Source organism: Cnephaeus nilssonii, assembly GCF_951640355.1.
Source record: "Cnephaeus nilssonii genome assembly, chromosome: 22".
Classification (NCBI taxonomy): Eukaryota; Metazoa; Chordata; class Mammalia; order Chiroptera; family Vespertilionidae; genus Cnephaeus; species Cnephaeus nilssonii.
In genome coordinates, this window is record NC_137093.1 from 13,947,111 (window position 1) to 13,961,083 (window position 13,973).

General features: G+C 65.6%; 1 protein-coding gene across 2 annotated transcripts; it reads left to right on the forward strand.

Moving 5' to 3' along the window:
* Positions 1-3,162: 3,162 nt before the first annotated feature.
* TBX1 (T-box transcription factor 1) lies at positions 3,163-10,175 on the forward strand (the record flags this gene model as incomplete). 2 transcript variants are annotated; one of them, XM_079763257.1, is made up of 8 exons in its annotated part: positions 3,163-3,211; positions 4,405-4,783; positions 6,710-6,811; positions 7,629-7,800; positions 8,299-8,454; positions 9,110-9,177; positions 9,261-9,361; positions 9,703-10,175. In XM_079763257.1, the coding sequence occupies 8 exons, from the start codon at positions 3,178-3,180 to the stop codon at positions 10,173-10,175; spliced, it is 1,485 nt and encodes a 494-aa protein (XP_079619383.1). The 2 variants fall into 2 exon arrangements, with proteins under 2 accessions (XP_079619383.1, XP_079619384.1); XM_079763258.1 differs by lacking the exon at positions 3,163-3,211 and having other exon boundaries at positions 4,344-4,783.
* Between the last annotated feature and the right edge of the window lie 3,798 nt (positions 10,176-13,973).

The following is a 13,973-nucleotide window of genomic DNA, read 5'->3' on the forward strand; positions in this document are numbered from 1 at the left end:
CCGCCCGCCCCTGCCGCCCCCTGCCCTCCGCCAGACTGCTGGCTCCCACTCTGTGGGAGCCGAAGCCGGGGCCTCGGTTGTACGGCCTGTAAAATGGTCTCATAGCGCCTACCTCGCAGCCAGCCAGCCCGGCGCGGCGAAATGCGGGTCTGGTCTTCACTCTTCGTCCCAGGCGGAGGGACGCGCCGCGAAGTCCAGGCCGCCGCCGCGCGCCGCGCTCTCAGCCGGCGGCCCCCGCGCAGCTCACGACCCCCTGCCTTGATTTGCCCTCCCGGTCCGCGCAGCCAGGCCTCCCGCCTCGCCGTAATGGAGGCGCGGCCGGCAGGGGGAGCGAGGCGGAAGGGAGCCGCGGCCCGTCCAGGTGAGGGATGAAGCCTTCCCGCAGGCAGCGGCACGGCGCGCGCGCGCGCGGGACGGGGTGTGCGGGGCGCCGGGCCACTCGCGGGCGCGTCCCCTCTGCGCTGCGGCCTGGACTAGAGGAGGGGTGGGCGGCGCGAGCGGCTGGGAGCCGGGGCGGGTTGCCGGGCGGGGGAGCGTGGCGGAGCGGGAGGGCGGTGCGGCCCGGGAGGGACCTACGGGAGGTCGGAGGAGCGCAGCCCCGGTGGGCGCTGGAGGCAGCGACTCCGCCGCGGGCTGGAGGCTCGGGCGGGCGGCCTCGCGCCTCCGGCCTCTTTGGGCTCCTCCCGAGTCGAGGGTTCCAGGAGGCCCCGCGCGTGGAGCAGCGGGGTCCGGGGTTATGCAGTCGCGCGGGGTCAGAATCGGCAGCGCGTGGAGCCAGTCGCTCAGCAAACCGAGCAGCCCGGGTGGGGCCCCTCACACCTACCCAGCACCCTGTCGTGGACCACGAAGAATTTTCTCCGGCTCTGCAGCTTTTGACAAAACAGCCGGCCCCTGGCAGGTCCCAGTTTGAGCAGGAAGGGGTTAATGAGGGCTGGGAGGACCCCCGCTCCCCTCCACCACCTCTGCCCTGGAGGGTCAGGGACCTCAGGATGGCGCCCCAGAGGGCTGACCCAGAGTCTCCAGGAAGACCAAGGGTTTTTCACTTTCACTTCTCAGTGTTGGTGTCACCCTGGGACTCATTTGGCCGCTGCCTTCAGGTGTTCGCCCAGATACACAGGGAAGGCTCCCCCAGGTTCGGAGGACACCACCACGGGCACCCCGTGTGCTGGGACAACTTGCATCCCGGACAACTCACAACCCACCCCATTGAGCCCCCACATGGGGACCCACTCATCAACGGTGGGTGGGTATAGCTCCCAGCAAAAGGTCCCCCCTGGTGACACGGAGACACGGCCCTGCACATCTCTGGGTGTGAGCCGACAGCACTCCGCACAGCTCCTGCAACACTTCTCAACCTGCCACACTGGTGTCCCCTCCCAGCTGGGCTCTCCCCTCCGGTTCTGGAGGCAGGGTGCTGGCCCTACTCATCAAGGATAGTCCCATATCACACTCCTCCTTGGACCTGGCCCTAGGTCCCACAGGTCGCTGTCACTGTCACAGCCCTGAACGACCACTCAGGGCTGGGGACATGCCCTGCTAACAGCTTCCCTTCACTTCCACAGCCCATAAAGCCTGGGGTGTGTGTGTGTGGGGGGGTGCGAGGGGCTCGCTGTGCATGAGGTCACACACAGCACACCCCAGTCACACAGCACGACCCACATGCTTACCCACCGGCCTCGCACTCTTTCCTGGACCTCAGGCCCCAAAGTCAGTCGCTTCCCACTGGAGCCTAATCCCTGGTCCCCAGTTTCCCGGGCCTTCCCTGCCTCCCAGCCAGCAACCCCTGCCGCCTAGGGTCTGAGGCCCTGGGATTGTAAAAACCCTGAGAGAGACTGCCTGCCCCCTGCCCCCATCCAGACAAGCACAGGCAGATGATGTGGTTGCAGGCGGAGAGGCCTTGGAAAGGAGGCCCTGGCTGCCAGAGCCTTGGTGCAGGACCAAGAGGCTCCTGGGAGGCACGGAGGCTTGCTAGGGAGACACTGGACTGGAAGGCCATGGATGCCTGATAGGGCCAGAGGAGGCCCCAGAAGCAGTAGGTAGGAGAAGGCACAAGCTAAGCCCGGCCTTTCCATCCCAGATGCCTGTGCCTAAGGGCCTTGAGGCCTCCGGCAGGCCCTGCCTCACTGTGTTGGGCCTAACTGCCCCAGGCGGGCAGGCTGACGGTGGGGTGGGATGCGGCTGGCGAGGGGCAGCACACCACCGCACTGGGAGGCCTGAACTCCCTACGTGTCCTCCGCTCCCTCGGCCAGTCCAGGCTCCGCCCCCGGCCCTCCCTGCGCCTGGCCGGTGCGCAGGGAGGTCAGAGGAGCGGGCACTGCCCACCCTCCGGATGTATAAGCGTCCTGGCCAGAGGCGGGCGGTGTACGCGGGTTGCGCGTGACGCTGGGACTCCCGGGCTGCGCAGCCTGGGCGGTGTCCCTCTACTTGGGGTCCCCAGCCACAACAGTGAGCCAATCGAAGGGGGCCAGGGGCATTTGCTGGCCTGGGTACTGTCCTGCTTCGCAGAGGCCGTGCTGGAGCCCGAACTGCCCTCTCCTCACCCAGGTGCAGGGGCAGCCAGGGAGGAGGAGGCAGGAGGGGCTGCGGGCAGGGGCAGGGGCTGGGCTGGGCCCAGGCGGCCCCTGGCGCTTCATCCGTGCTCCACTGCCTTGGGCTGGGGCTGAGTGCTCCCGGTATAATCACCTTCCCCCTGGGGCTGTGGAGGCTGACGGGGAGGACCCTGGCCTCAGTGGGAGCAGTGGGATGTCCGAGGGGGCCTGGCCATGGAGGTCCCTGGGAGCAGAGGCGAGGGGCGAGGAACTTGAAAAGCAGAAGGGCCCTGTGCTCTCAGGGCGCCCCGCCCGGCTGGGCCCCTCGGCTGCCACTGGTCGGGAGTGGGGGGCCGTGACGCCATAATCCCCTGGGTCTGGGCTAACGGCTGTGAGTGGCACCGCAGGCTCCCGCCCCCGGTTCCCGTGGGCTGGGCCGGCCTCGGTGCGGCTGGGTGCACGCAGTCGGAGGCGGCGCCGGCCAGGCCGCCGGGCGCCTATGGACGCGCGGAGCCCGCTGTCTCCCCGGGCCAGCGCGTTCAGCATCGCCTCTCTGGTTGCAGCAGAGGCCGCAGAGCGTACCGCCCGCCTGGGCCCCGGGTCCTCCAACCGGGCGAAGCTTCACCGGCTGCTGGAATCCCCGGGCGGGATGCACTTCAGCACCGTCACCAGGGACATGGAAGGTGAGCCTTCCCGCAGCGTCTACACCGCCCGCCCTCCAGATCCTCGGCCACTGCCGCCCCAAGGAGGGTTGGCAGGGCCGGGGCACGGAGTGGGTGTGAGGGGAGCTCTGGCAGGGTGGGCTCCAGGCTGCCAGCTTCCACTCTGGGGCAGAGAAAGGGCGGGCATCCTGCCCAAAGCTTGTGCCCCCTCCCGCCTGGGGACCCAGCTACCGAGACCTGCACAAAGCTAGACGCAGGCCCAGAAGAGGTGAGTGGAGGCGGGAAGGACAGGAGAGGAGGACCAGAGACGGGGCAGAGGTGGGATGAAAGCGCAAGGAACAAGGGAAAAGGAGAAAGAGAAAGAGGTGAGGCAGCCAGGAGGAGAAGAAACTGAGAAAAGAACAGAAAACCCGAAAGGAGGGTAGGGGAAAAAGAGAAAGGAGAAAAAGAAATAGAGGGCAAGCACAAAAAGAAGAAAGGGAAGGACATTTTCAGAAAGTCATTTTAAAAAAGAAAAAGTTAGAGAAAAGCTTGTTTTAATTTTGTTAAAAAAGAGAAAAAATAATGAATAACAAAGAAAGATATACAAAAACAAGAGGGAAAAGGCAGGCGGAAAAGAAAAAGAGTGATGAAAAATAAAGTGGAAAGAAAAGACATAACAGGAAAAAGAGGAAGAGGCAGAAATAAAGAGAAACGAAAGAGATAGTGGAAGAAGGAAAGACGAATAGGAGGGAAATTTTAAATGATCAAGACAAAGGTAAAAAAGATAAATAAACTGGAAAGAGAGCCCGGACAGAGAAGGGAGAAGTGCAACACGGGAGGGCGGCAGAGCGAGGGGCGGCGGACGGCCGGCGCTCTGGGGAGCCGGTCCGGGCGGTCGGGGGGCCCGGGCCGAGCAGCCGCGGCGGGCGGGCTGGGGGCCGGGGAGGGGGAAGGGGCGGAGGAGGGGCGCGGGAAGGGGAGGGGAAGGAGGCATTGTCTCGGCGGGGGGGTGGGGAGCGCGGGGCGGGGCGGGGCGGGGCGCCTCTTCGGGGCCGGCCCGCGGTGTGGGGCGGCGCGGCCCCGGGCGCGGCGCGGCGCCCGCCACTCGGCCCGGGGCGCGGGGTAGCGCTCACCTCGGCGGCGGGGCGGCGGCGGCGGCGGCCCGCGGGTCATGATCTCCGCCGTGTCCAGCCCGTGGCTCACGCAGCTCTCGCACTTCTGCGACGTTGCAGCCTTCACGGCCAGCAGCCTGAGCAGCCTGGGGGCCGCCGGGGGCTTCCCGGGCGCCGCGTCGCCGGGCGCGGACCCATACGGCCCGCGCGAGCCGCCGCCGCCGCCGCGCTACGACCCGTGCGCCGCCGCCGCCCCGGGCGCCCCTGGCCCGCCGCCGCCGCCGCCGCCGCACGCCTACCCGTTCGCGCCGGCCGCCGGGGCCGCCACCAGCGCCGCTGCCGAGCCCGAGGGCCCCGGGGCCAGTTGCGCGGCCGCCGCCAAGGCGCCGGTGAAGAAGAACGCGAAGGTGGCCAGCGTGAGCGTGCAGCTCGAGATGAAGGCTCTGTGGGACGAGTTCAATCAGCTGGGCACCGAGATGATCGTCACCAAGGCTGGCAGGTCAGGGCGCCCTTCTCCCCGCTGCGACCCTCTCCCCACGTGGCGCCGGTCTCGGGCGGCGGGCTTTGGCCCGATCCACGCGAGCGAGACTGAGAAGCGGGGTGGGGGGCGCGGCCTGGCCACCTGCGGGTCCCGCTCCGCGCGGGCCAGCTCCTCCGCTCTCCGAGACCCGGCTCTAGCGACAGCCGCCGGGCGCGCCGGGCCGCGGAGGGCACTGCTCGGGAGGCCAGGAAGGCGGCGGAGAGAAACCCTGCGGACCTGCCGCCCGACCAGCAGCCCCAGGACCTGGCACCGCCAGAAACGGACCGGCTCAGAGCTCACCGAGCTTGGGGGCGAAGGCAGCCGCCTGGGAGGGGCCTTGCCACCAGCCGGCGCCGGCTCCCGGGTGGATCCCACCTCAAAGGAAACTCGGTCTTTGGTTCTTTAGTTCAGTCTATCCCGGCTAAAGAGGAGCAGCTGGGCAATTGTCGGGAACATTTTAGGGGGGGAATGAAGACTCTAAAAACAGGGTGTTCTGTTCGGTGGAGATTGCTATCCAGTTGTCTGAGGCCTAAATTCCCGGTGATTGTGGGGCCTGGCTCTGCCTCTGGGGCCCGCGTCTTCCAGTTGGCCTCTATTTGTTGTAAGGGCCCAGAGAGAAGAAGGGGAACAAGTTTTTCGATGCAACGGATTTGACCAACAGACAAAGGCGAGTGCCGGGCTGTGTCTAATGTACACACAGAGACACCAGCGCCGAGTCCGCCTGGCCAGAGGGAGCTCAGGGCCTGTTTGCAGAGCCTTCTGGTGGTTTCTGTTTCCTTGCTGAGGCCGTCCTCCCTGGGAAGCCTGGGGCCCACGCTCAGCTCCAGCGCAGTGGGTCTGCTCCCGGCTCTCCGTGCTGTCCTGGGCACCCCCCTCCCCCAGATCTGTGCCCCAGCCTCTGGTCCAGGCCAGCCCAGCAAGGGTCTTGGCACCAGCTAGGCTTCACCCCAGGAGTCAGCATTCACCCTCCAGCCTGCAGAGGTGGGGTGGTGGTGGTGGTGGCAGGCCAGTCCAGGAGGGCCGGCTCCGTGTCATCTGTTTTCTGCCCACCGCCTGCAGGGAGTGAGGGGAAGCCATAGGACAGGGCTGGGGGCTAGGCCTAGAGCTCTGCTCCAGGGCCCCGCGGCCAGCAAGCCCATCCTGGAGTGGCATAATGTCCTCTCCAGAGCCTGATCTGGTCATCAACCTGGAGCCCCGGGGGAGGGAGAGTTAGAGACCATGAGGGCACAAGCCAAGTCTGCCCTGAGTAGCTGTGCCTTAGGGTTATGGTGGCAGCTGGGGGAGTGGGAACTTGTATGTGTCCCCACGGAAGGTAGGGAGACCCCGGCACTGGGCAGGAGGCAGGGCCTGAGGGATGGGCCACAGTGGAGGCTGTGGGCTCCAAGGCCTAGGCCTTACTGAGGGATTGGGGGACACCTAGGCCCAGGCGAAAGGGCAACCAGGACCCCTTGGAATCTCACAGAATACCCCGGTTTCACTTTGTCTGAGCCGGGAGCTGAGATCGAGCTGGGGTGGCTCTGTTGAGGGCTGGGACTGGATCATGTGGCTGGGGTGTTGCCAGCGGAGGCTAGCTCGGCAATTGCTAGGCTGGGTCCACACAGGCAAGGGTGACAGAAGCGATTGGCCAAGGCTAGGGCGTGGAGGTTCAGCTCCAGTGTTGAGCTAGCCATTTTCATGCTTTAAAAAACGGGGGCAGGGGGGTGCCCGGCCGCTCCTCTTACCCTAGCTGGGCAGGGGCCTGGTCGGGTTAGAGCAGCTGAGTGAGGGGAGATGAGAAGGAGGGACCAGGCCCCCACACCACACTCAGCAGTCAGGGGGAGGCCGCCCTTCCCTGGCTGGTTAAGGTGGCGCGACCCTGCCCTTCTCCATCTAAGGTGACCTGCCTCCTTGCCGTCCTGTCCCCAGGCGCATGTTCCCCACCTTCCAAGTGAAGCTCTTCGGCATGGACCCCATGGCTGACTACATGCTCCTCATGGACTTTGTGCCCGTGGATGACAAGCGCTACCGGTGAGCGCCCAGCCGGACCCGGGAGGGTGCCCTGGGAAGCCACGGGTCCCTGCCTGGTGATGCCTTGGGTACAGCCCATGACATTGGTAATTCGGTGGCCAAAGGCATCTGTGCCAGCTTCCCCGCCAGCTTTTGTGTCCTGTTCCCTTCCCACTCTGTCGGACCCCAGACTCTCAAACATCCTGCCCCCAGAAGCTCTCCAGAGCTCCACTTAGGAGGTCACACAGGCTGGTCACCTCCCCACCAGCTTTAGGCCCAAGGCAGCACACAGCCCCCCTTCTTCCTGTCTCCTCCCAGGAGGTGAACACCTTGTCCCCTTCCCCCATCCCCAGGGAATGCTGTCTCTCCCCCCACCCCCCCAAGCAGGGCAGGAAAGGTGGGGTGACCGGGAGAGATTATGCAGGGCGGGCCTTAGCTGCCTGGACAATTAACAGCAATTAATAAAGAGAACATGGTTTGCCCTGGGCCCCAGGCAGCCTTCGTGGCCAAATCCAGGCGCCCGCTGAGCAGGCGACACGGGAGGCCAGCAGGGAAGCCCAGAACAGGCAGACCCGTGTGCAGCGAAATGTGGCACCGGGAGCTCAGCCTCCCTCCTTCCCCCTCCCCCCTCGGTGCGGATTCCTGTTGTCTTGTGTTTTGGGACTGCAGGGAGTTTTCTGTTTTCTCTGCAATTCCCCTCGGAAAAGCTCCCAGCCTGTGTGGCAGCCAAAGCTTCACCGGTGGGGAAACTCATCAGAGGCACTTTCGGGGTTCACTCAGCAAGGCCCTCTCAGTTCGCCCCCCACATGACGTGACCCATGCCCTGGTACTGTCCCAGGTACGCCTTCCACAGCTCCTCCTGGCTGGTGGCGGGGAAGGCAGACCCTGCCACTCCAGGCCGCGTGCACTACCACCCGGACTCGCCTGCCAAGGGCGCACAGTGGATGAAGCAAATCGTGTCCTTTGACAAGCTCAAACTGACCAACAACCTGCTGGACGACAACGGCCACGTGAGCGACCCCCTTCCCCCGGCTACCACGGGGTCCCCACCCCTGCAGGCACACCAGAGGCAGAGCTGGGGCGGTTGGGGGTGTGGATGAGGGACAGGCTGCAGAGAGCAGCCCTCCTGGTCAGGGGCGCACAGGGTCTGGTGGACCTCAGGCCTGGGACAGGGTGCCTCATCTTTTGTTGGAGGTTTTTAACTGGGAAGGATGGTGCCGGGTGTGGGGGTAGGTGCAGGAGGCTTTTTGGAGTCCAGGCTGGCGATGGGTCGCAGTAGTTCTCGAGGACATAAGGAAAGAGAATCTAAGCCTCGATCCTTTGCCACTCGGAGGAGCATTTTTTCCTGGTGCCCCCCCTCCCCCCGTCGGTCACAGGGTCCTCCTGGGTCCCCCTGGCCAGGCCTCATTTGGGGAGATAAGGGTTTTGCCCGAGTTCTCTGGGACGTTCGCTGCCTGTTAAGACCTTGGCCGATTTCCTAGCTCCGGCCTCGCCACCTTGTCTTCCAGATTATTCTCAACTCCATGCACAGATACCAGCCCCGCTTCCACGTGGTCTACGTGGACCCGCGCAAAGACAGTGAGAAATACGCCGAGGAGAACTTCAAAACCTTTGTGTTCGAGGAGACGCGCTTCACGGCCGTCACTGCCTACCAGAACCACAGGGTGAGTGAGGCCTGCGGACCGCACCTCCAGCTCTTCTGGGAGGGGCTGAGATTTTTCAGCCCCTGCCTCGGGAACTGAAGGTTTGGACCTGCAAACGATGCCCCCCCCCCCCCCCCCCGTGGAACAAAACCAGCCTGCAGCCCCACCCCCAAGGGCCTCCAGCCGCCCCCTCCCCTCTGCTGCAGGACGTCCCGGCCTCCTATCAGGTTGACCTTTCAAGCAGCAACTGTCAATGTGGCCTGAAAGTTTGTTTTCCAAACCATTCCGGAAACTCCCCATCAGGGGCCAGATCTGAGGTTTACCCAGATTCCGAGGGCGCCCCTTCGCTCTTCTCCCCTGCGGGGAGGGGGTGGAGGGGACCACATTCCCATCTCAGCCAGGGGTGTAGTAGGGTCTCCATCCCAACCACTTGGGGTCCCCAAAGGGGCTCCTTCCCAAGAAGGGAGGCTCCGCAGACATCCCGCCGCAGGAGAGAGGCACAACCTCCGTGGGGGAGGGGCGGCTGTGGGCCGGTTCAGTCCGCGGAGAGGAGAGGAGCCCTTCCCAGCGCAGCCCCTCTCAATGCTTCCCGACACTCCCCAAGTCTCCGCGGAGGTCCAACAGCCCCCCGCGCAGGGCTCCAGCGCTGGCTCAGTGCGCGCCCTCTTCCCCGCAGATCACGCAGCTCAAGATCGCCAGCAACCCTTTCGCCAAAGGCTTCCGAGACTGCGACCCCGAAGACTGGTGAGTGTCCCGAGGAGACAGCGAGCGCCACCGGGCGCCTGCACCGGGCACCCCCCGACCCACCGCCCGCCTCCCTCCCACAGGCCCCGAAACCACCGGCCCGGCGCGCTGCCGCTCATGACCGCCTTTGCGCGCTCGCGGAACCCGGTGGCCTCCCCCGGGCAGCCCAACGGCGCGGAGAAAGGTAGGGCCGGGGTCGTGGGATCCGGGCCGCGGCTCCGCGCGCGCTCCGCCCCCCGGGAGGCGGCTGTGCCCGGCCTTGCCTGCGCCTCAGGGGCGCTCGCGGCCTTCCCGCCGCTTGCACAACGGCCGTGGCGGCGGGCAAGCGCGCACTCGCCCGCCCGGCCCGACGGCTGAGCCTCGCCCTGCCGCCCGCGGAGGGGCGCGGGTTCCTGGGGCGGGCCGGGGTCTCGGGCTGGTTCGGAGAGAAGGGGGGGTGGCCTAGAGCCTCATCCTGCCGGCGGGACTCTGGCGGGTCCCCTCTGCGCTTCGGCCCCCACGCTCACCCGTCGGCCCTTCTCGCAGACGCGGCCGAAGCCCGGCGAGAATTCGAGCGCGATGCGGGCGGGCCGGCCGTGCTCGGGGACCCGGCGCCCCCGCCGCCGCTGCTGGCGCGCGTGCTGAGCCCCGCGTTGCCCGGGGCTGGCGGCGCCGGTGGCCTCGTCCCGCTGCCCGGCGCGCCCGGAGGCCGGCCCAGCCCCCCGCACCCCGATCTGCGCCTGGAGGCGCCCGGCGCGTCGGAGCCGCTGCACCACCACCCCTACAAGTACCCGGCTGCCGCCTATGACCACTACCTCGGGGCCAAGAGCCGGCCGGCGCCCTACCCGCTGCCCGGCCTGCGCGGCCACGGCTACCACGCGCACGCACACTCGCACCACCACCCGGTGAGCCCGGCGGCCGCCGCCGCCGCCGCCGCCGCCGCTGCCGCCGCCGCCGCCGCCAACATGTACTCGGCGGGGGCCGCGCCGCCGGGCTCCTACGACTACTGCCCCAGATAACGCGGCCGTCCCCCCGCGGGCCCGGGCCGCCCTGAGGCCGGCAGGGAACGCGCCCCAGCCCCGGGCCTCCGCGGGTCCCCCCTTCTCCAGCCTCGCAGCCACGGGGTCCTCCGCCCTCCGCCCAAGCGCTGTCGGAAGACCTGGTTCTCCAGTCCGGGCGCCACCGCGGCCCCCCTCCTCCCCAGTCCGGGGGACCACGGGCCGCGCCGCCAGTGCCAAAGCGCCCGGTCAGCGCGGAAGGAAGTGATATTTATTGTTCTCCGCGAGGCCGCGTCGCCCCCGGCCCGGCCAGCAGTGGCAGCGTAGACGACCCGGGAGCCCTGTCTGCAGGCGGTGTAGATACGTGTAGATATTTGTAGATACTGTAGATACCGCGCCTTCAGCGACTTGATAAACGGTTTCACCTCTTTTGGAAGCTGCCTGCGTGTCCATTTATTCGAGAACAGCTAGATCGCGCGGGGGAATCTCAGGGACAGCGAATCCGTTGGACTCGGGGACTTGAGGGTCTGCCCAGCTCCAGTCCCCCCCCCGCCCCCCCGAAGGCCGCAGGTCGGGCGTTGGGCGGAGCCGGGGGTCCCCGCCGCGCCCTTCGAGCCCCTTCCTAGAGCCTCTTCCCGGCCACGCCTCTCTCCGTCCTCTCCCCGCCCCCTCGGCGTCAGGCCGGGGTCGGGTTTGCTCTTACCGCCCCCTCCCGGCCTTTCCCCGACCCTGCCCGCGCGCCCCTTTCCCACTGGGACCGGGCCGCTTCACCCCCAGGCTGTGGGTACCCGGCTCCGCCCAGCCCCAGGTGTGCATCCGGCCTTTTTACTGAAATTCCTCGCCCGGGCAGTTGTCCCTCTTCTAGGACTTGGATCCACGCCCAGGTCCTGTTTTCAGGGCCGATGCTGCCGGTTCTGCGTGCTTTTTCCAGGGAAGCTGGGAATGACGGTCATGACAGAGCACTGTCACTGGGGATTGGGACGGGAGAAGCCTGACTCTGATGAAGGAGAGAAAAAAAACAGGCAGTTCTGCTCTCCTCGCATTCCCCCCCCCCCCCGCCCGGCCCGGCCTGCGTTTCCCCTGTTTATTGACTCTGTTCACTGTGAGTGTCCCCACGGAGTGACCTGGACAGGGGGCACAATGACAGTGGTCATGAGTCATCTTGAAACCTGTCTGTGAAGCATTTTTCCTGGGCCAGGTGGTGAGAGACCGCTCCCCGTTAACTCAACACCAGGGATGGGCCAGGGGAACCCTTTGATCCCGCCCTTCCTGAGTCCAGGCAGGAAAAGCTGACAGCCAGTCAATGTCAAGGCTGCTCACTTGGACACAGAATGAACGGGAAATGCAAGTGGTTGAGGTTTTGTCCTAGTGTTTGTGACCGTCGCTGCCACACGGCGGTGGCAGCCTGATCCCATCTCTCTGAGGGCATGGCCAGGCATTTCCTGATGTCTGCCCTGGACTGGACGCTTTCTGCCCAGATGTGTTTGCCCTGGGGGCATGAAGTGACCGAGGGTTTAGAAATGGGATGGCAGGAACTGGTGCCATGATGTGGTCTAGGAAGTGACCAAGGCTGCTTTGGGGTGAGCTCTGGAGCCAGAGCTTCCCCCCCACACACACACCACTACCCCCAAAGCCTCCAAGGGTGTGAAGACTCTTGCAGCCTCTGCTCAAGTGGCCAGCAGGCTCCGTGGACATCGCTTCAGGGACGCACTCCTAAGGGGAGCTCTGGACACCACCCTGTGGACACCTGTCCAGCCCCCCCCCCCCCCCCAGTGCAGATGTCCCTCTGAGGGCAGCCTGTTTTGAATTTGCACCACAAATGCACCCACACCCTTCCTTGTCCTGGGAGGCCTGCAGGAGTGCTGGGCTGTGGTTGGCCCTGCAGACCCAGTGTCCCCTGCGGGTGCTGGGCATCCCTCCAGGGCCCACTGTGATCCTCAGGCCTTCCTCTCTGCACATGCGCCATGGGGTTGTGGGGGGCGGGGGGAAGCGAGTGAGAACCTCAGTTGGGGAGATCTCCGTTTTGCTTTTTTTCAAAGCCAAAGTGAGACGTGCCCCTTGGAACGAATGACGGTGCCGGGTGTTTGCCGGGTGTTTGCCGAGGAGAGGACGCAGCAGCTCGCATCTTGGATGTGCAGCTTGCCTTCCTCGTGCACACGACCCCTCCCGCATCCTAAGCACTCAACATGGAGAGCCACGCTGCTGGCCAACACGGTGGCCACGAGCCATCGGGGGCCACTGACATTTTAATGAAGGAAAATGGAATAAAATTAAACATTGGGTTCCTCACAGGCTCCGTGCCGAGTGCTGGACACTACAAATGAGGGCGTGCCCTGCCCTGAAGAGCAGCCCCCAACGGCATGGTTTTCTCTCCTCTGCCCCACGGATGAGTCTGCCCAACGGAGGCCTTCTCAGAAATGGGGTCGTGCAGCGGGGAGCCTGGGCTGGCTGCTCCTGCTTCACGACGTGCCGCCAGGCTGCCCATGGCGGTTCTCAGTGCTGCCAGTGCCCCGTCTCCTGCGAAGGGCACCTGGTTGGTACAGGAGGATGTGTCAGTGTTTGGCGCCGAGGGCGGGGCTGGCTCCTCCGGGCAGCCTGCTGTGTGCGGGCCACGCGTCACCTCACCACGTTACTGTGCTGTCGCCCTGCCTTGCACCCTGGGGTGGGGGCGGTGAACGAAGGGCTCATTCGGGTCACCCGGCTTCTACGGGAGGCTCCCCACTGTAGAAAGGCACCAGGGCATCTCTCGGTCATTCGTTCCTGAGAGGAGTGGTTGGTGAGCGCCCCCGGCTGCAGGTTCTGTCTGGCCGCTGCTGTGCGGCTGACATAACGGCATCTGCCCCTGGACAGTCCTTGACTTCTTGTGAAGCACGAGTCGCAGCAGCTTCCCTTCTGTGACCGTCGCCTCCTCGCTTCCATGCCCCTCGCTTAGGATTCCTCTGCAGACACACCTGGCTTGCCCTTTCTGTGACCCACTGTGCTCTGCAGGGCTTGGGGTCCTGTCCAACCTGCCCCCTCATGGGCTCACCCCGAAGCTGTTGGATGCCTCCACAGCACCTTCCCCTGGGTCCCCCAGTCGGCCCAGAGGCCCTTGCCTGCCTCCATGTGTCCAGCTGCCAGGACTTGGGAGGACAGGAGTTTGGACTCGGAAGGACCTCCAAGATCTTCGGGTCCAGGGACCCCGGACTCCTGACCACTTGAAGCCCTTCAAGAGAACTAGACACCCACTGTGTAAAGTAGGGGGAGGAGAGGTGGGCCTGCCATTCCCCTTCACCCTTTTGGATCCCACATGAGGGACTAGGGAACCCCAGGACCCTGAGGGGTGGTGGGATGACCCCCCAGCAGCCCAGCTCCTGTTCTCGGAGGAGGAAGACCAGCCGAGAGCCACTGCACCCCTCACAGGCTGTGGAGCCTCCGTCTGTGACTTAACCACTCCGCTCCAGGGGGGCTTGGGAAACTCCGCCTGCTGGTGAGGACATCCCGACACAACCGCCTGGAGTTTGGGGAGGACTCAGCAGTTCCAGGCGCCCTGGGGCTCACAGCCGCTGCCTCCTCGCACCCAAGTCTCACAAAAGCCGAGATGTGGGCGCTCTGAGGCCCTACAGGACGCAGGGCCTTGCCCACACTCATGGTTTGAAGAGGCTCTGGGCCAGCACCCTTCCTTGCACTGCCATCAAGTAAAGCTGGTGACGCCCACACCTTTATCGGGACAAAGAGAAGGCAGCGTGCCGGGCACCGTATGGCACTGCAGACGTGGGCACGGGTCCCTTGGAGAGGATGGTGGCAGTCTCCCCCGGGAAGCATTTGGGGTGCAGAGGC